A 21,506-nucleotide genomic window follows, 5' to 3' on the forward strand; every position below is an offset into this window, starting at 1 on the left:
CAGCACAGGGTAGTAAAGGAATGTGATGTGAGGATTATAGCAAGGACAAAACAAGATACTGAGAAGTAAAAGAATGCAGTGTAGACAACCAAGTGAGGAACCCCATCTTTCAATGTATGACATTGATCATTTGTTGCCAAGTTGAATACTGGTCAGAATAGAGAAAAGCATACACCAGCAAAGAAACATATGGACAGTCCAATGAGAGTGCTTTTCCCAAACACCTGTAGCAAGAGTTATAATTATTAAATGTGATAGAGAATCTGAGATGTTTGGATTTGAATGTCAGGTGATGAATGTCCAAATATTGTTGTGTAGTATTTTTGCAACACAAGATTATCACTTTTCATCTAAATGTGAGAATTTTAATTGATTTTCCATACTAAAAATTATTATCTTTTACAGTGCCATCAATAGTGGTACAACTAGTTTTTTGCTCATTCTCATTATCCTTGAGTGCACCATCAAACAAAACAGTTAAGTAAAAATTGCATCACTCAACAAGCTCGATGATTTTTATTTTTAAAAATGAATAAAAACAAGATAATTCTTTGATAACCTTAACATTTAATGAATGAAACATACCCCTCTTTAGATGAAAAACCTTCAAGCTTTTCTTTATTATCAGCTGCATTAGATGAGTGGACAGTAGAAGCAAGGCAAACTGCAACCAAGAAGCAGCCAACACCAGGGAAAAGGATCTCGGCTCTATTAATTCTATTGTCTAAAAAGTAATTCGAGGTTGTTCCTGTCACCATTAAAGATTGCAACAGAAGCAAAAAATTCAGTATCTATAAGAGGAACACAGACAAACATCAACATTTAGAAATGGTCAGAGAGAGAGAGAGAATGAAAGAAAGGACCTATAACAACTGTTATGCTTACAGTGATCACTTCTGTGACTGATAAGCCAACAAAAGCCCAAGCATACTGAGTTGAGAGATTTCCAAGGCTAAGTACCACCCCTCCTGCCATTGCAAACATCACAGAAGGCCAATTATCCTACACCAATCACCCTAACATGAATCGAAACCAAATACATACAATACAATACATCTCCATTATGGCAAACAGATGAAATTTTCATTATGTTGTGTTCCTTATCACTGGTCTCTCTAAATAACACCACAGTCATCAAAGAGAATAGAGAATGAATGAACTAAACTTTATCTAAATATATGCAAGTGTTGAATATTTGTGATTCAACACTTGTAATGAGCTAAAAAATATAATCAATACTGAATTAATCATGAGAAGGAGCAGCCAAAAGAATTATATAAAAAAAGAAGAGGAAAAACAAAAAAGAATGGATTATAGACATGTCTCATAATAATTGGACCTTTTTATTAAACTTCACGGAGACAAGACTGTCACAATAAAATTGTCTAGCAATATTTTTATCTCATTTTCTTATCTAACTTTTAGCTTCTATAAAAATAAATTGCAATGGTTAAAATAACATAATGTTTCTGCTCAAATTCTGTTTTTGAAGAAGAAATTGTCTCAACCAAAAGATAGTTAACATGCAAACCAGAAAAATAGCAAAAGAAAACTGAATTCAAACCTTTGCTTGTCTAGCCGAAACATCTTCCAATTGTCACATAGTCCATGTAAGAACAAAAGCACACACCTGAAATTTGTCTTAACAATATTTCAGCAACTTAAAAACAAAGGTAAGAGTGGAGATTATCATGCTCTTAGGGCCAAAAAAAATGTTGGAGCTTATTTGTTCAAGTCAATATTGAGATGGCTAATTAAGATTCAAACCTCATTGGACAGTATGTGGATTCGAGAAAGAAATAATGAGCTTTAATGCAACCACACCTTGTTTGATTTAAAACATGAAAATTTAAGCAATAGCATGCTAGAGAGGGTGATGTATAACTTACTAATTATAGAGTCTCAAGTGTCTTACACAGCTTAAACACTTTTATATAGTGATAATAATAAACAAACTTGAAGGGCTTGATGAGCTAACTGAGTTGAACATATCCTGCGAGCAATGCTAGAAACATCAAGAACAGAATCACCTCCTACTGCACGAACAGCAGCTGCCATGGCTGCTGCTTCCCTGCTTCCGGCATTAGGAATAGAGGATATGAGAGAAGCTTCTATCTCCTTCCATTTACGTTCTTCCTTCTCCAAGAGAGCCTTTCGTCTTTCTTTACCTCTACCCTCCTCTTCACGTCTTTGCATTAATAGCTCCTCTTCCATCTCTTTTTCTCTTATGTAACTGCAAATTGGTACATACAAGAGTATTTAGAAACTTGCACAAGACACTACACAGTCTCATACGTCGTAAAAGAACGATTTTCCTTTTATGAGCATTTAAAGGTAAGTAAAAATATATACACGTATTTACTTGCACATTAGAAAAGTTGAATACTTGAATTCAAGTGTCAAAACTCAACATGTTCACATATATTCTGATGCATTCAGAATCAAGAAAATGACTAGAAAGAAATAAGAGAAAATTTAAAGATGTTGAAGACAATGTGGACTGTTTATGCCAAAATTAAATTTAGACTAGATCTTTGGCTAATTGATGTAAAAGATTCTGTGAAGGATAGGAGCTTTTTTTTTTTTGAAATTTTATTTTTATTTTCTTATAGTCTGGTTTCCTTTTCCACAATTGTTTATTTGTATTATTATCACTACTCATTAATACTATTTTCATTTTTATTAAAAACTAATGATTATATATTAAAATAATTATACATACAGGAACCTACTAAAAATAAGTGCCCAACTCTTTAAAAAAAAAAAGTGTCCAACAAAATTTTCTAGACATTTTCTTTGGTTGCTGAAATATTCTTTGGCTGTGTATTAAATTGATTTAATCAAATTTATATCATTCACTTCTGATTGATTTATTTAATTGTTCATTTCTTTTGGGTCGTTTAGTTATTTTCAACTCAGAACCAACTTTTGAAATATTAGGGGTTTTTATTTTGTTAGCTTATTGGAGTAACTTTGTGTTGTTTGCATGCATAGTTATGTTTGTTGCATATTAAATGCCCAAAACAGATATTCATTTAGCAAATTCAAGCCTAGAAGAAAAGCATACCTTGCGGGATTTCGAGGTCATAGCCATTTCTTCTACTTGAAGTGAACGTAGAAAAGCCATTATTGAACAAACAAAGAGAGACAGCAGCAGCACTGCAATCCCAAATTCAAACACGAACCATTTGATTAAAATGAACTAATCAACTAAATGTAAATTATACAACTAAATATTAAAATAAATCCAATTTAACATACACACTTACATGTATAAATATACAAATATATGTTGTTCTATGGACAATAAATACTTCTTGAAATGTGTCTTCTCTTTTCTTTTTTATGTTCTGAACATTTGAATGATTGCAAAAACTGCAGTAGGTGACATTTATTGAAAAAAAAATATCATGGTTTACTCAAACCAGTTACAATTTACAATTGTATAACTTGACATTAAAAGTAACTAAATAAAATGAAGAATAATGACTATAAAAGCTATAATCTCCAATAATGTAACCTTATAAAATTTATATGCAACTAAACCATCCCTTCTCATTAAGTTATTCATATAATATGTATATTATTGATTTATTGGAAAAAAAATGGAGACACCATCTCTACATGCACATAAAACTTTTCAGTTCCAAGGAACACATAATGCACATCTTTTGTTCTTATGCCTGGTTCATAAAGCTGTCATCTCAAAATGTGTGGTTAATAAATAAGATTAATATTTTTTTCTTTCAAAATAAAAGAGATCACTTAGGTTGCATGTGTTTACATGATCATGTTATATTATTAGGCCTTTGGTTAGTTGGAAGAGTTAATTATGCCTTAAGAATAAGGTGATAAAAGCATGCTAGATAAAGTCAAGTGTATGGTTATAAATGCTTATTTTATTGGTTATGCATGTAGATGTAGTTGACATAAAAATGACATGTGTACACATTAGACATGTTGAAGCTATGCTTTGATCAAAGTGAAAAGACAAGTTCACAGGTAGGGAGAATGAGCTAGATTAGTGTTAGTTGTTAGCTAGTTAACTAAATAAAATAGTCTACTTCTCTTATCTATTTATTTCTTGAAAAATGTTCTAGTAGATAACAAATTAAGTATTAAAAAATGAATATTGTTTTACATTGGTTGAATTCTCTAATAAAGTAGCAAGCGTACATAACTATGGTATTAAGAAACAAACTAAAAAGAAAGATTCTATAAAATGTACCTTTAGATCTTAACAATTTCTATGGAGGAAGAATTGAAACAGGTTTTAGTGGCATTTGTAAGCACTCTAGGGTAAATGCATTTCCACTTTCATCATGTACTTCCAATGCTTCGAACAACGAATCTCCATTAGCTTTTCACATAAATGCCTAGTTCTACCAATTTTTCTTTGTTGTAAGCATATGGAACTCCAATGAGCTATAAGCATATAGCCAAACCAGAGCATATGGATGTAGTTTGATATATATTTATATCCAAGACAACATATTATATGCTGCATAGATAGCTAAAAAATATGCATATAAACATATGAAACTCCAATGAGCTATAAAAGCGTCTAGAAGAAATGGTGATACAATGTAACCTAGTTTCATAATATCTCATGTTTCCATGATTTTTCATTGAATCATGCCAAAAGAACAAATGCTCAGTTTCTTCTTGACTCCCTCATTAATTGATTTCATGTGAACATAAAAAGAATGAAAATTTAAATACAAATAAAGTAAAAATAGTCAACGAACAGAGGATAAAACAAAGAAGTTTTAAAGTTGGATTGATAATCTGAACCCAAGTAACACCAAGAAAAAAATTGGCACAGGAAAAAAATTGAACAGAGACAACAATAATCTATACATACCCATGTAATTCTATGTGTATATATATATATATGAGCCACGCATACTAAGTAATGATGGATCTATTGCCTAGTAATACAAGTTTTATTTCCCCTGTTTTGGAAATACTTTGCACATCTCATAGATAACAAAATTTAAAGCATTAAAGAGATCTGCCTTGGACCAAACACCTTAACTACAGCCACTATATAGCCAGAATAAACCCAAAAGAAAAACTGGTAGGAGCTATGATAACTGTTATCACTTCAAATATGTTTCACACACTAGCCAGGAAAGTGGTATGGGTGGAAAATTGGCAACCATACGAACAGAGGAAATGATCTACATAGAATTTTTATGAAATTTCAAGACTGATTTGCATGTGACATTGCTACAACTATCACTAAATACAAGAATTGACACATACTTTAGTACCTATTTTTATTCATAATATACAAATTTTCATATCAAACATAACCAAATTACTTCTTTTACTAACAACAATCAAACCAATTTGTGTATTCCAAAAAAAAAAAAAAAATACAAATTGTTCTACATTTCCATATTCATGCATATTGTGAGATAACATAGCCAAAGCATCTAAAAGTAAATAAATAAAAACATGCCAGCATATAGCTACACACTTAAATGAAGTTAACAACCTGCAATAGTCTTATCTCCAACAAGGCCAATTTGAACTCCAGCAGTAGTCTTTGCATTTGGCACTTCCAATAAAGCACTGTGGAATTTATATAATCAGGCTAAAAAAATATGCTAGTCTATCAAATTCTAAATGTGATATCGAAGTGGTAGTACATGATAATTTAAAAATTCAAAATTCAAAAAAAAAAGTTGAAAACAAAATTACACTGCTATTCCTGCAGTTGTGATTGCCAAAGCATCTGGAGAGTGCAAACCATCATAACTCAGAACCTGCATGCATAGGAAGATCATGAAATTTCTAGGAAGTACGAAGCATAAATGTAGAAAGACAGCTCTAACGTACTGACCTGTTCAGAAAATAAAAGTGTTACTCAATTATCAACACATAAAAAGCATAGAACAGCAGGATGTAGCTAGCCATGAGGCTTTTCTTAGAGATTTAATACCTAGTTTGTTTGTGTAATTTGTTCCCTTTTTTCTTTCTTTGTATTAAACTAAGTACTTGTAATAATACATGTTGTGTGCCTATATTTGTTGCAATGACTAAAAGTAAATGCTAACGCACCCAAGGAAGTATCTGAGTTTCATGGTAGAAGCTTTCATCATTGTTGGATACAAAGGCCTATCAATCAATCTACAAATCAGAACTTGCATGCAACAGCGAAAAAGAAAATAAAAATTGTTGTACAAATAATCATAGGACAAGCTTGTAGCATGTTTCATTAACTTTAGAAAAATCATAACCTCAAATTTCCAGACAGTGCATAAAATGACAAATGATTATGCTGATATTTACTTACTTACATATATGTATTCACCAAGTCAAATTTCTCAATATAAATAAGCACTTGAGAGACCATTTCAAATATTAACATATCAAGAGAGCCAACAAAAGAAATTATTGCCTTTTTAGTTCAGTTTCTTCCTTCTTTCAACATCTTTAATCTTTCTCCACCTCTTCATTCTTTGTGGTATTTTGTTTTCTATAGAATTCAATAATTCATTTACACGTATATGTATATAGCAAACAAATTGCAACTTTTCTTTCTAAATTTTAGATTTGAAAAAGGTACATGTATATGTATCCAGAGACAAAAGCTATATATAAAGAATAAGAATTAATTTACATCAGCACAAGATTAAAACACTTTACTATTTTTCAAGCTTTGAGATCTAAAATACTGATCTCATGGTTAGTTCAAACTTGAGATCAATCCAAGATGAGTAAAAAATTTATACACACACTCCATCTTGAGGGGAGTATTAAACATTGTAATTAATTAGTTACCTTATAATGGAACATTAATATATACTCTATGCATGTAGTAGGAGAGAAAATATATAGTTTGCATTCTGTTTTTAGCCTTTAGTTAGATTTGGTTGTTAATTGTACAACTAACCTTCTCAATTAACTCTTGTATATACAGTTTATTGTAAGCTATTCCATTGAGTAATGAGAATCAGATTCTTTTCAAAATCTTTCTATTTTCCTAATAATATGATCTGGTTAATGAAACAATAATAAGTTTCATGAAATGCATATAACAATTTTATTTCTAGAAAGTATGGAAAAATAATAGTTTATTTCATTATCACTAGGTTTAGTAAGAAATTGGAAAATAATTTTAAAAGCCAATCTCAGTTCCACAAACATAACGCCAGTCAAAAAATTTGAAAATGAAACACAGAGCAGAAAATCACAACTTAGCTGTGGGGAGAAAGGAGTTTAGAAAAGTGTAATTACAAGAAAATAAGAAAAGCAAGTTTTACATCCACAGAATAACTGTGAAGCCACTAATCAATTCTGTCAACCAAGTTCAAGAACTCTAACATGGTTAAGAATAGACTAATCAAATCTTAAAGAATTTTTCACTGAAATAATCAATGCAATGTATTTTAATTACTTATTACACATTAGTTTATTTTTTTCTAGCAATTTATTAGGTAAGTTAGAGATATTATTGTTTTTATTTTATTACTTTATAGCTTGATATTATTTAATAAACAATTGTAGTAGTTTTCTTGTTTCAATATGAAGTGTACGTAGAACAATCAAGATTATTTGCATTAGGGTGCTATCATTGGTTACTTGGTTAATGAAGTATAAAAAGAAGGCATTGGGTACTGTTGACGCGGTTCTTCGCCAACAGGTAATTAAGAAATGAAGAGAAAGGGATTAGTGCTAAATGTGAACCGAAACAGATATAAGATCTTAGAAAAGGAAAGAGGTGACACAAGACACGTTTTTTGAGTGGTTCAAAGGTTAAAATCCTTCTACTCCACTAGTCAGTATTATTGCTCTATACTGGATATTTGATTACAGGGCCTTCTTTACAATAGAGAATCCAACCCTTATTAAGTCCCAGGGTCTCCATATTTATAGGAGAAGGCACCTGGGAGTTGGTAAGAAGGTCATCCCGTGACCCTCTTATCTATCACATCAACTCTGTGACATTCATGATTAATTCCTAAACCTGACACATAGGTATGGTCAAATCGATAGGTAAGGAGATAATGGGCCGCACGGCCCAACCCAGTCGTGGGTGTTTGAATACGCACGTTCCTGCTGCGTGTCCGAGAAGTCAGGGGCATATCAGACACGTGATGTCTGATATATGCACGTTTACCTTGCGTGTGTTGACTTTACAAAGGGTCATAGCCTTCATACTCAGTGCGTACCGCGAGTTGGATACTTAACTCGACCATAGGCCTTCAGAATCCGGGGTCAAGTCTTGTGCAATCTTGGCGAACCCTTGAGTCTCCTCGAGCTAAGTAGGTACGACCTAATGACAGAAGCTCCGGTCTGTGGGACGTCTACGAGATAATCATGATTAGGCCGCAGCTCGGCTCGCTAATCAACCCGTGGGAAAAACAGGGCGTACAGGTACCAATTTCAAAGTACACTTCTTGCTCATCTCCGACAGTAGAAATCAAAGTTTTCTCAATTATTATGCTCTATATTATTATGTGCAATTTACTTTATCTAAGCCAATAAGCTATCGAGAACAAGAAGCATGTATGTGTGCCTTCAATTAATTTGGTCATTATTAAAAATGCCTTTAAGTTATTTTTCCTTATATATATACACCATATTCATACTTCAATAGATAAATGAAGAACAAAGAACAATAAACATGCTTTGTTTTTCAAGTCTCCAATCCATTTCTCTAGTTAACTTTGGAATTAACTTTCCATAAAAGAAGAGATGCATTATAAATTTATAACTAAAAATATAGTATATTGCTTTTGTCAAGAAAGAAACTAACTGCCAAATTAAGCACACCAAATATAATGAAATTAATACAACCAACAATATTCAATAATAAATGCTAAGAACCTTATCTTCATAATAAATCATAATTATAACTTGGATCATTGTGAAATAACTATGCAAGCTTGAAAAGATCCTAACTCATTTACCTCTCCAACATAATAAATAAATAAAAATATTAGCTAGACATTCCAATAAAAAATTGCAATAACTACAATCAAGATTGAGAAAAGTAGAACCTTCGGTGCAACCTCACTGATATGGTAAGCATCAGCAGTAACACCCACCAACCACAAACTAAGGAAAACAACCTAAAACCAAAAACCTAGAAGTGAAGAAAAGAAAAAAAAAAACTAGCCACCATATTCAGATACAAAATTAGAGAAATAAAGCTTAAAAGAATGAGAAAGACCATAACAGCCAAATAAAAACAAAGGCAGACAAGAAGAGACCAAATTAAAGTAACTAGGTTTTAATCAAGGCAAACAACAAGAGAAACACAATCTCTTTAACCTTTATAGAATTTCTAGAGTGATGGAGATTAGAGGAAACCTAGAGTCTTGTATTAAAGTTTGAACAAGAAGTGAAAAACATAAAGCCCTTATTTTTAACAAATACGTGACAATAATGAACGAAATAATAAATGAGAGAGATGACTTACCCAACACAAAGAGAGAGTGCCTCAAGGAAAGAGACAAATGCAGGAGAAGGAACATGGATAAAGAAAAAAGAAAATGATATTTTGCACTATAATTAAACTTATTCTCTGCCAAACACAAAATAATTTATTAACTTTCCTATTGACAAAGTGATTCTTTCCAATTAATTTACAGTTTGTGTAAATCTCATTGAACTAATACTTTATGTTGACGCCGTTTTTCGTCAACAGTGAAATAAGAGCACAAAAACAATGATTGGTTATGGCCAAGAAAAATATGATAACACAAATGGGATTTTTTACGTGGTTCGGCAGTTAACTCTGCCTAGTCCACGAGTCTTTGTTATTAAGACTTAAGATGATTTCTGGAAATCCTTTAAGAATGAATTCTCCAGAGCTTCTCTCAAGATCACAAAAGTTCCCCCTTTACAATGGTACGTGACCTCTCTATTTATAGAGAAGATTTCAGAATACTATCCCACATATTTCGGGAAGTTATTCTATATTTGCAAATAAATTTAATGGCGTTAAAAGCCTGTGATTCTATATACAAGGAAACGTCCCCTGAAGATCAGGGGGCGTATAACTGCATAATAAATATCCCTTTATTATAGAGGATTTACAACAATCAATGCAGACCGCGTCTCTCCAAAATGACTCACTGGAATATCCCAAGTTATCAATCTACATTATCAGTGCTGTTCCCACTTGGATCTCTTACTGACGTTCGAGATGTGACATCTCCCGGAGATCACGATACTTCGAGCTCGTACTTATATCAGGCTCGAACTCCCTGATCCGAGGCCATCTGAGAACAGACGTGCTTTGATATCTGTCTTTCGAGCTTGTAATGGTTTCGAGGCTACCATCTTCGAAGTTGTCTCTGCTTTGCAAGCTTGGTGCCTAGGTTGCAGACACGTTCCAGACATTACGAGTCCATTCCTTACGAATCCAGCTTTCGAGATCACAATTCTTAGGGCTCAAAATCTGGGTGTAACATTTTGCCCCCTCAAAAGTATTTGTTCGAATCCCATGAGAAGGAAACTTTTGAACTACTTTCTTCGGGAACCACACCGTCACACACTTGAAAATGGACACGTGTCAGTTGAGCATTGCTTATTCAAGGTACTTGAGTACCTTGGAAATCCGCCCACGATCGTTCGCCTGCCACCTTTCGGTACCATCATGTCATCAATCCTTGTCCGTTGGATTTTATAAGGATTCTGGTCAATGGCTCAGATTAATCCTTTTTTACCATCTATATATAAGACCCCAGTCATCGTCTTCCTCTTATTTCACACTCATCAGAAGAAAGAAGAAAATAGGCAAAACCAGAAACCATCCCAGAGAACTTTTTGCTTGTGCATGTTCTCTCAGCCGAAGGAACAAAGGACCGCCAGTTTGTTGGAGACCGTAAGCTCATACCTGCAGCCTCTCCTTCAATCAAAGATTTCTCTGCAATCGCCATCATTGTGTAAGTATCTGATTATCTTTTTGTTTTCCTTTATGCCGGTTTCTGTCTGCGTTATCCTTTCATTTCTGGGAATGCACTAGTTTATTTTCTTAGTATGATACGCTAGGAAACTTTTGACCGATAGGCTTTCACGTTTAAGTCTCCATGCTAGGTTTAAGTCACTGGTTCCAAATCCAGTTTTGATGTAGGACAAGGTCTCTTTTTTCTGGGTTTCAAAATTTAAAAGACATATCCTGCACACCAAGATATCGGGTACAAAATCTTGGTTTTAAAGAACGCACGATACCCAAGATTATCATTCTTGAATAACCGTCACCCTTTTTCCGTGATATTTCAGGATTTTCAAAAAATTTATCTACTCTCCTCCTTTTACTCATAGAATACACGTTCCGACTCTTAACCAAACTTTTAGTATCGAGCTCGTTTCATACCCGAGCACTCTCCAAGTTTGTCTTGTCAAGCTCGCTATTCTTGAACCCTTGCATGCATGGCCCTCACCATTTTTTATTTCTCGCTAGATGTCACAGAATCTGGAAAGACGGTGGGGGTCGTTGCTGGAAATTCCTTACTCGCCAAAAACCCCGAGCCCAGAGTCCCTGTTTGCTCGGAATCAATGTCTGATTCGTGAATACAATCTCGCGCGCGAACAGGAGGAAACCCGAGCTCACTATCGCCGCCAAATCGTCGAGGTCATAGAAAAGAAGAGGAGAACCCTTCGAGAGGCTCTTTATCCAGAATCTAATTCAGGGCCCAGGCCGATCCCCCTCGACCCTAGGTTAAAAGTGACTGTTGCATACAATCCGGGAGAGCTCCAATTCTCACTAATGGGGGAGCCTTCTACCTCGCAACCGAGGAGGGAATTCTTTGAGGCCGAGCACTACTGGAGCTCGGTCACCTTGATAAATCAGATAACTGATATCCTGGCCTTCCATGGTCTCAGGATGTCAAGCTCCTTAAGGTGTCGAGCTCCGACCTCTAGTGAACGAAGCTGCTATGCTCCAGGGAATGGAAAACCTGACAACAGGCTGAGGTATGCGGCATGGAGCCAGGAGCACATGAAGGCAGGAGCGCTAATGCCTTCGAAGTCTTTCTTCAAGGACTTCACAAACTTTGTTGGGTTGGCCCCGTTCCAGCTCAACACTAATTCTTACAGGGTTCTGTCTGCCCTGAGGTCGTTATACCATGAATTGAAGTGGAAAGGACCTTCACAACAGGAGATTTTGTATCTCTTCTGTCTGAAAAGCAACCCCTCCCGAGCTCGGGGAGGGGACGGCTTCTACTATCTTTCGAGCTACCCCAAAGAGAAAAAGGTGTTTGAGGACCTTCCTAACCATCCACCTGACTTTAAGAAAGCCTTCTTCTGGACAGATGGCTTGTCCCCGTCTCGATGCTACTCATTCAGACGGATTCGTAAGTACCCCAACCTTCTTTATCTCTGTGCTCAAACTTTTGTCGGTAGGTTTGTACTCAGTTGAAATGTGTTTTATTTTCCAGCCAACTTTCACCGTCCTACTCCCAATGATGCGATGAAGGAGCATAGAGAGGCTCTGCTCCAACTCCCTTATGGCAGGAGGTCCCTCTCATGTCTATTGCATGAGAGTAAGCTCCGAGCTTGCGGGCTTTTGGGAGATGGCCAGTCCACCTTGGATTGGTCCAACAAAAAGTACGACCACTGGGAGCTCGTGCCTTTGCCTACAGGCATCCTCCCTCCAAGGAGAGAGGTGAGGCCCCCGCCTCCAGCTCGCCGAAGAAGCCCGCAATCGGGGAACGAGGCTAACGATGAAGCCTCGAGCTCGGACTCGGATGATCAAGGTACAGTCATCCTTAGCTCGAAAATGTGGTCCCCCACCTTATTAAAACACAAACCCGATAGGTTAGTTTTGTGCCCGGATGATAGGGAACACTTCTATATATGGACTTGGGTAGATGACCGAGTTCATAGGTTTGATAGTTGGCTCGGGAAGTATGACACCATGTACAATCTGAATGAGGTGTGGGACGGAATAGCCGTCCAATATGGGACCAATGACTATAGGGACCTTTCGAGGTTGACGTCCACCTATAGGGCAGGTACTCCCCCCGCCTCTTCTGAAGATGGGGGAATTTCATGGTCTCCGAGTTCGAACTCGGAGGAGAGTTCCAGTTAGGTTTCTTCTTTCATTACTTTGTATATCTACGCGATGCTGAATCACTTTGTGTATTTTTTTCTTTTTTGTTATGACTCACATTGTGGCGTGGTTGTGTAGGCAAGATGGATTCCGACCTTGACAACATCCTCGAGAGTGGCGGTGCCAAGAGGAGCAAGCGTCCCAGGGGGTCGCGAAAGGTTGACCGGCCTGCCAAGGTCCTCAAGAGGACCGAAAAAATACCTCCTCCCCCGGCTCTGCCTGTCACGAGCTCCATGGTGGTGCCGACCTCACAGGTCGGTGCCTCCATAATGGCCGAGCCCCAACCTCCTGTAGTGGTTCACCCGACACTTGTACCACCTCCCAGAAAGCCTTCTGCTTCTCGAACTCACAAGCTATCAGTTTCTGTACACGTTGAGGAGTATGTAATCGACAATGCAGCTGGATCCCATGGGTCTATGCTGGGCTCGGACGTTATGTCCCGAATCGGCCAGAGCTTTAGTAGTTTCGACGCTCCTCAATGGCAATTTTTGAACAACGCCCGAGACTGCACCGCCCTCTACGAGAAGAGTATCGAGCTTGCCGCCGTAGTAACTTTTCTTCTACTTCTTAGTTATATTTATAGACAGTCCTGGTGTTAATGATGATTTTTTTTTATCTGACTCTTGCTGTTACTGCCCAGCTCAACTATAAGTTGAACAACGAGATCCATTCGAGCAAGTCTTATGCTCAGGAGGCGAAGGATCTACAACTCAAAGCAAGTGATGACTTGAGGGCAGCAAATGCAAAGCTTGAAGCAGGAGCCAAGGAGCTTGAGGCTAAGGCATCCGAGCTTGAGAAGCTGAATGCTAGGCTCGTGGAGCTTGAGAAAGAGAATGCCAAGCTTGCAGAGCTCAAGAAGGAGAATACCCGACTTCAGGAGGTTAATAAAAAGCTTGAAGAAGACAAGGCTACCACTTTTGATATAATTAAGGGTGAAAAGGCTCGCCTCTTTGCTGAGTATAAAGAGAAGAAGGACCAGGCGGTTGATTTGGCCATGTACAGAATTTGGGCCAATAATGAAGACCTCGATACCAGCTTCCTAGGTCCTCATGAGGCGAAGCTCCTGGATAAGTGGAATGCTCGGCTTGAGGCGGAAGAGGCTGCTCGGGAGGCCGCCTCCGAGTGTGCTCAGAAGGATAGACATGCAATTCGTCCTGAGGGGTCCAGTGCTGCTGATGCTGAGAAGGCCAAGGAGACTGCTCCTTCTTGAATCTGATCTCGGGGAAATCTTATCTTGGGGCTGCGTCCCCTTATTTTTGTAATTTCTTTAATTTATTTTAATACATGTGCTTTACATTTATTGGTTTGAAATATTTTGCACATTTTTTTTATATTAAAGAATCACATATGTTTATTTATTCGTACAAACATAGTTTGGATTTAGGCTCGAGACCCAATGCATTCATGCATCGTTTACTCGAATTATCCGCTTCCGACTTCGTTATTTATCAAGGTCAGATATTACTTCAACCATGAACCCGAAAGTACTTGTATGGTGTGTAATGCAAACGGTTTAGTTATATCTTATTGCTTAGTTACTTTTTCTCGTCCTCGGTTATTTCTCCGAGGTTATGAGTTCGAAACTATTTTCCCATAAGATATTCCAGCCTCGATCTCGACTTATCTCGAAGTAGGTTTAGGTTCCAACTTATCGTCGATTAGTTTTAGCTGGTTTGTTCCAAACCTTTTAAGGTTGTGATTGGTTTGTAATCCATACACTTTTTATTTTTATAATTTGGTTTTTAGCTAGTTATCCTTAGCTCGCGTATTTGGTTACATCTAAACACTTGTATGTTTTTGACAGCTTGGTTATATCCAAACAGTCTTAACTGGCGCATTTGGTTATCTCCAAACGCTTGCATGATTTTCGTGTATGTTATTTTATTTTTCAAGCTGATGGTATGTATACCAATGATGCCCCCTTAATATCCTATGAGTGTGACCATAGGTTATTAAATTAAGGGAGATTGAAAAAATAAAGAGAAATATAACATATTGAATGAAATAGATCTTTATTTGATAGAATTCAAAAGTAAACAAAATAGTACTAATAAATAATCATGGTTACAGGCGACATCCTTCCAATACTACTGGTAGTAAGGTCTTAGGTGTTCGCCATTCCATGCTCGCGGTACCAAGCTCCCATCCAATCTCGTTAATTTGTACACACTGGGCCGGATGACTGACTCTATTTGGTATGGATCTTCCCAATTTGGCCCGAGCACACCAGCTGCTGGATCCCGCGTTGCCAAAAATACGCGTCTTAACACCAAGTCTCCCACACCGAACTTTCGATCTCGAACCCTCTTGTTGAAGTACCTGGTAGCTTGTTGCTGGTAGGCAGCGTTCCTCAACTGAGCTTCGTTTCTTTTTTCTTCAATCAAGTCTAAGGTTTCTTCAAGCTGAGTATGGTTCGAGCTTTGGTCATAAATGTGAGTTCATATTGTAGGGATTTCGACCTCGATAGGCAGCATAGCTTCACAACCTTACGCTAGCGAGAACGGGGTATGTCCCGTTGATGTTCGAGCTGTAGTCCTATATCCCCACAGGACTTGGGGCAACTCTTCGGGCCATCGTCCCTTTGCTTCCTCCAACTTTTTCTTTAATGAACTCTTGAGAGTTTTGTTTGCAGCTTCGACCTGGCCATTCGCCTGAGGATGAGCCACTGACGAAAAACTCTTTATTATTCCATTCTTCTCACAAAATTTGGTAAACAAATCGCTATCGAACTGAGTTCCGTTGTCGGATACAATTTTCCTCGGCATCCCATATCGGCATACGATGTTTTTTACCACGAAGTCAAGGACCTTTTTGGAAGTTATTGTTGCCAACGGTTCAGCCTCCGTCCACTTTGTGAAGTAATCCACAGCGACTACAGCAAATTTCACACCGCCCTTGCCAGTTGGGAGAGAGCCTATGAGGTCGATTCCCCATACCGCGAATGGCCATGGGGAAGTCAACATGGTCAGCTCGGATGGTGGAGCTCGAGGAATCGTGTCGAATCTCTGGCATTTGTCGCATTTCTTTACATACTCGAATAAATCTGATTTAATGGTAAGCCAGAAATATCCTTGGCGTATGATTTTCTTGGACAGGCTATGCCCCCCGGTATGGTCTCCACAGAACCCTTCATGAATTTCTTTGATGATTTTCTTGGCTTCGGGTGGAGTTACGCACCGAAGTAACGATATGGAATACCCCCTTCTATACAGCTTTCCGTCCAAAATGGTGTAACGGGGAAGCTGATACATTAGCTTTCAAGCCTGGTTCTGGTCTTTTGGAAGGACTCCGGTCTCGAGATATTCGACTATTGGGGACATCCATGTTGGCTCAGACTCAATCATACATACGTCTTCCTCCTCCGGCTCGTTAATGCTTGGTGTTGAGAGGTGTTTTATGGGCACAACGTTTAGTTCGTCATTCTCGGTGGAAGTAGCGAGCCAAGCTAAGGCATCTGCATTTGAGATTTTCTCTCGAGGAACCCGTTCGATTGCGTAGAACTCGAAATGTTCCAATGCAGATTTTGCCTTTTCTAAATAAGCTGCCATTCTCGTGCCACGAGCTTGGTATTCTCCTAAAATTTGATTAACCACAAGCTGGGAGTCGCTGTAGCAATGTATTGCTTTAGCTTTGAGCTCCTTGGCTATGCGAAGTCCCGCCAGTAAAGCCTCGTATTCGGCCTCGTTATTCGACGCCTTGAAGTCGAATCTCAAGGTGGAATGAAATCTTCTCCCTGCTGGGGTAATCAAAATGACCCCTGCCCCCGATCCATTTTCATTAGATGAGCCATCGACGTAAAGTTTCTACAGCTCGTGGGCCGGGGTTATCACTTCATCGTTGGTCATGCCAGTACATTCCACTATAAAATCTGCCAGTGCCTGGGCCCTAATGGTCGTCCTCAGGTGGTAAGTGATCTCGAACTGTCCGAGTTCAACCGCCCATTTAAGAAGTCGACCTGAGGCCTCTGGCTTAGACAAAACTTGCCTAAGTGGTTGATCAGTCAACACATGGATGGGGTGTGCTTGAAAATAGGGTCGAAGTTTTCGAGATGAATGAATTAAGCTGAGAGCCATCTTTTCCATCAAGGGGTATCTCGACTCTACCCCCAGTAACCTTTTGCTGATGTAATAGACGGGTCTCTGTACCTTCTCTTCTTCTCGCACGAGCACTGCACTTATTGCGTGTTGGGTGGTGGAAAGGTATAGGTAGAGTACTTCTCCTGTAACAGGTTTTGATAAGATGAGGGGTTCTGCGAGGTGCTTTTTAAGCTCCTGGAAGGCCAGCTCGCATTCCTCTGTCCATTCAAATTTCTTGCCTCCCCTCAAAAGGTTGAAAAACGGAAGACAACGGTCCGTAGATTTTGATATGAACCTACTTAAGGCCGCCATCCTGCCGGTCAAACTTTGGACATCCTTGTGTTTTCGAGGTGAGGGCATGTCAATCAGAGCCTGGATCTTGTCAGGGTTGGCTTCTATTCCACGGGTGTTCATGATAAAGCCCAAGAATTTTCCTGAAGATACACAAAAGGTGCACTTATGAGGATTTAGTTTCATGTTATACTTCTGGAGCACACCAAAGCACTCTTCGAGGTCATCAGCATGGTTTTTGTTAAGTTGAGACTTGACAAGCATGTCGTCAACATAAACTTCCATGTTGTTCCCTATTTGTTCTGAAAACATCATATTCACGAGCCGCTGGTATGTGGCTCCAGCATTTTTAAGCCCGAATGGCATGACATTATAGCAGCATAGCCCCTTATCCGTTATGAAGCTCGTATGTTCCTGGTCGGGGGCATGCATGGGAATCTGGTTGTATCCAGAATAGGCATCCATGAACGACATCATTCCATGCCCTGCCATTGCATCCACGAGCTTGTCAATCCTCAGTAATGGAAAACAGTCCTTTGGGCAAGCTTTGTTGAGGTCTGAATAGTCAATACAGGTTCGCCACGTCCCATTAGGTTTTGGGACCAACACTGGATTGGCTACCCAGTCAGGGTAAAAGCATCCCTGATGAATCGGTTTGATTTTAACCTGTCGACCTCCTCCTTCAGTGCTTTCTTTCTGTCGTCATCCAGCTGTCTTCGCTTTTGTTGCTTCGGAGGGAAGCTTTTGTCTATATTTAGTGTGTGGCTTGCTATGTTCGGACTTATCCCTACCATGTCCGAACGTGACCATGCGAAGACGTCCTAGTTTTTCTTCAGAAAGCAAATTAGTTGTTATTTTGCCTCTTCCTGGAGGTGTTTTCCAACCTTTAACTTTTTCGAGGGATCGGACTCCTCGAGATGGATCTCTTCGAGCTCCTCTAAGGGTTCGAGGTCATCTTTCTCCTCAACCCTTGGATCGATTTCTTCATCAATCTCTAAAACCGTCCTGTCTTTATTCTGAACAATGACGAGTGCTTGTGCGCTCGTCTGTTTCTTTCCTCTTAAGGAAATGTTGTAGCATTCCCTTCCAGACAATTGATCTCCCTTCAATGTTTCGATGCCGCTAGGGGTCGGGAACTTAATATCCAGATGCCTTACTGATGAGACTGCCCTCAGCCCAACCAGGGCGGGTCTTCCGAGCAGCACGTTGTAGGCCGAAGGCAAGTCTACTACCACGAACTCCATCATCTTGGTTGTTGAGACTGGGTAGTCTCCCAAGGTTACGGGGAGTTCGATGGACCCCATGTAGGCGGTTCCTTCTCCTGAAAAGCCGTATAGCGTAGTCGCACATGCTTTCAGGTCGCGAAGGGAGAGTCCCATCTTTTCAAGGGTTGCTTAATAGAGAATGTTAACTGAGCTCCCATTGTCTATGAGAACTTGGTAGACCCTTTTGTTTGCCAGCTGGAGAGTGATGACCAGCGGATCATGGTGAGGAAACTGAACATGGGGCACGTCTTCCTCAGTGAAGGTTATTGGTTGGGATTCAATCTTTTGACTTTTGGGAGCCCTAGGTTCGGGTTCATAAGGAGACCCGTCCCCAGTCTTAAGCTCGTTAACGTATCTCTTTTGGGCATTTCTGCCCATGCCCGCAGGATGAGGCCCTACCGAGATGGTTATTACGTCTTCTCCATCTATCGGTGGGGGCCTATCCTCTTCCCTAGCTCGGAAATTATTGTTCTGTGTGGGCTGCGGCGCGGCTGTTCTCTGGCTCGCGGTCGCTTGATTAGTACTTTGGTTCTTGATATATTGTCTAAAGTAACCCCTCGAGATCAATCCTTCGATCTCGTCTTTCAACTGTCGACATTCATCAGTAGTATGCCCGGTGTCTCTATGAAATCAGCAATATTTATTGGAGTCCCTCTTGGACTTCTGATTTCTCATTGGGTCCGGACGCTTGAAGGGGACCTGGTTTTCATTATCCAGGTATATGTTCTCCCGAGACTCGTTGAGCTCGGTGTACACTCTGTACACGGAGAAATATCTCTCCCCCTTCTTTTTCTTTCCTCCTTCGGCCTGGGGGTTACTCCCTTCGTTCTTTTTTCTCTTGGAAGGGTTTTCCACAGCAGGCTTTGAAGCTACTAGGTCCGCCGAGGATGAGGCAGAGTTTACGTTTATCGTTGTAGTTACGGGCTGGGAAGTCACATTAAGTGTCGACCTCGCTTCCTCTACATTGACAAACCTCTGTGCCCATTTGTTAAACTCGGTTAGGGACCTCACAGGTTTCCTCTGCATGTCGTCCCAGAGAGCACTCCCTGGCATAACTCCAGCTTGGACAGCCATTAGGTGACCGCTGTCATCCACATTCCGAGCTCGGGCAACTTCCAAGTTGAACCTTGTAAGGTAACTTTTCAATATTTCTCCTGGCTGTTGCCGAACGTTAGTCAGGGTTGACGCCTCAGGTCTAACCCCCATCATGGCTCTGAACTGCTTCTTGAAGTCTTTAGACAGCTGCTCCCAAGAAGTTATGGAGTGTCTCTTATATTTTTCGAACCAGCTTTTGGCTGGTCCTGTCAATGATGCTGGAAATAACATGCATCTGAGCTCGTAACCCACGTTCCTGGCTCTCATTATGGTGTTGAACGTACTCAAATGGCTGTACGGGTCGGACTTTCCCTCAAACGTTGGGACGTGAGGGATCCAAAACCCTTGGGGAAATGGAGTGTTGGAAATATGGGGAGCAAACGGTTCAAGCTCCTCATCAGAATCTTCATATCGATCCTGACCTTGCTCGTTTTTCAAAAGCCTAAAGGCCTTTTCTAACTGATCAATTCTTTCCTGGACTGGGTCCGCGAGGGGTCTTGTCTGGAATTGACTGTCGTCGATCACAATTCTAGGTTCGCGCCTCCGCAGGGGGTCTTTGCGCCTATTCAGGCGATCCCTCAGGTCCGCGTTTATTGGGTTAACATTACCCCAGCTTTGATTCAAGTGTTCTCGTAGGTCGGAGCAATTCTTGCGGTTCCCAGCATTCTTTCGACCTCGATCATGCATGCTGACCGATCTGGTATCTCCAGAGTCATTACTAGTAAAACTCATTGCATGATTATTTCGAGTTCGGTCTTCTTCGTGCCGCCTTGTTTCTGCCGTGCGAGACCAGGACGCTTGACTTTTTTCAAATAGGGCGCCTCTTCGCTCCTGGAAAGCTTCCATGTTTCCTTGTCTCCTCCCCGCACGCCTTTCGTCCTGATCTCGAACTGGTTGAGCATTCCTGCAAGGAGGTGAAGGATATCTTATAGGCGATGGAGGGAACCGTATGGGTGACGGTGGCTGCCACCCATTTCGCGGCCTAGATGGTCCGGAGTTTGCCCGAGATGGGTTGGTTGCATTTGGTGCGCTCCCAGGGTCTTGAGGCCGAGCCTCTGCAGGGGCTCAGTTGTTCTCAGTTCCTACAGGTACTTCCGCAGGTGGATTAACCGGGGCCCTAGCCCGGGTACTTCTCTGGGGCCTAGAGGGGGCCGACTGATCTGCTGGTACAGGAGGTTGCTCCGGCCTTCTCGTGGCAGCATTCTTCCATGGACGCCCACGGGGTCTACGGGGAGGAACATGCACGTCCCTCGGAGGAGGGGCTTGGTTTTCGCGCGGAGGCGGGGGCTGAGCCGCCTGCGCCTCGCGCGGCTATCCTTGCCAACTCCTCATTCCGCTTGTTGGCTTCCGCCAACTGCTGCTTCAACTGCCGGTTCTCAAGTTCCACAATGGGAACATATCGTTCAGGATTGTAATACATATCCTCATCTCTTGGTGGTGCGGGTGGTCCCCGAGAATCGGAGGATCCGCTTCTCTCTTCAACATCTGGGTTTTCCATCGGCTGTTTCCCAGGACGTCTCGGATAATTTTCTTCAGGAACGTTCTGATTATTAGCAACCATAACTTGTTCAGGGACTGAATGCTTAAGGCTCTCAATGAAAGCACCAAACTGTTGACGCTATTTTTCGTCAACAATGAAATAAGAGCACGAAAACAATGATTGGTTATGGCCAAGAAAAATATGATAACACAAATGGGATTTTT

General features: G+C 39.9%; 2 protein-coding genes across 6 annotated transcripts in view; one reads left to right on the plus strand and one right to left on the minus strand.

The window, feature by feature from the left end:
* The window catches only part of LOC133803808 (ureide permease 1-like), a 22,745-nt gene continuing 1,239 nt past the window's right edge, over positions 1-21,506 (minus strand). For 2 of the 5 annotated variants that reach the window (XM_062241923.1, XM_062241927.1), the window contains exons 2-6: positions 1,957-2,233; positions 1,565-1,630; positions 864-1,002; positions 586-748; positions 1-224 (exon numbers count right to left, since the gene is read on the minus strand). In XM_062241923.1, the coding sequence (XP_062097907.1) occupies positions 110-224; positions 586-748; positions 864-984 (399 nt within the window). In that variant the 5' untranslated portion in view covers positions 985-1,002; positions 1,565-1,630; positions 1,957-2,233 and the 3' untranslated portion in view covers positions 1-109. Of the gene's footprint in view, positions 225-585; positions 749-863; positions 1,003-1,564; positions 1,631-1,956; positions 2,234-3,067; positions 3,160-3,269; positions 3,364-9,014; positions 9,181-21,506 lie in introns of those variants that run through there. The other 3 variants (XM_062241926.1, XM_062241924.1, XM_062241925.1) reach the window with 3 other exon arrangements.
* LOC133806735 (uncharacterized) overlaps positions 13,345-21,506 on the plus strand; it is a 21,637-nt gene continuing 13,475 nt past the window's right edge. Inside the window, exons 1-2 of the mRNA XM_062244826.1 lie at positions 13,345-13,458; positions 13,767-14,007. Of these exons, the coding sequence (XP_062100810.1) occupies positions 13,345-13,458; positions 13,767-14,007 (355 nt within the window). The remainder of the gene's footprint in view (positions 13,459-13,766; positions 14,008-21,506) is intronic.

This window comes from Humulus lupulus, chromosome X (assembly GCF_963169125.1).
Source record: "Humulus lupulus chromosome X, drHumLupu1.1, whole genome shotgun sequence".
Taxonomy (NCBI): Eukaryota; Viridiplantae; Streptophyta; class Magnoliopsida; order Rosales; family Cannabaceae; genus Humulus; species Humulus lupulus.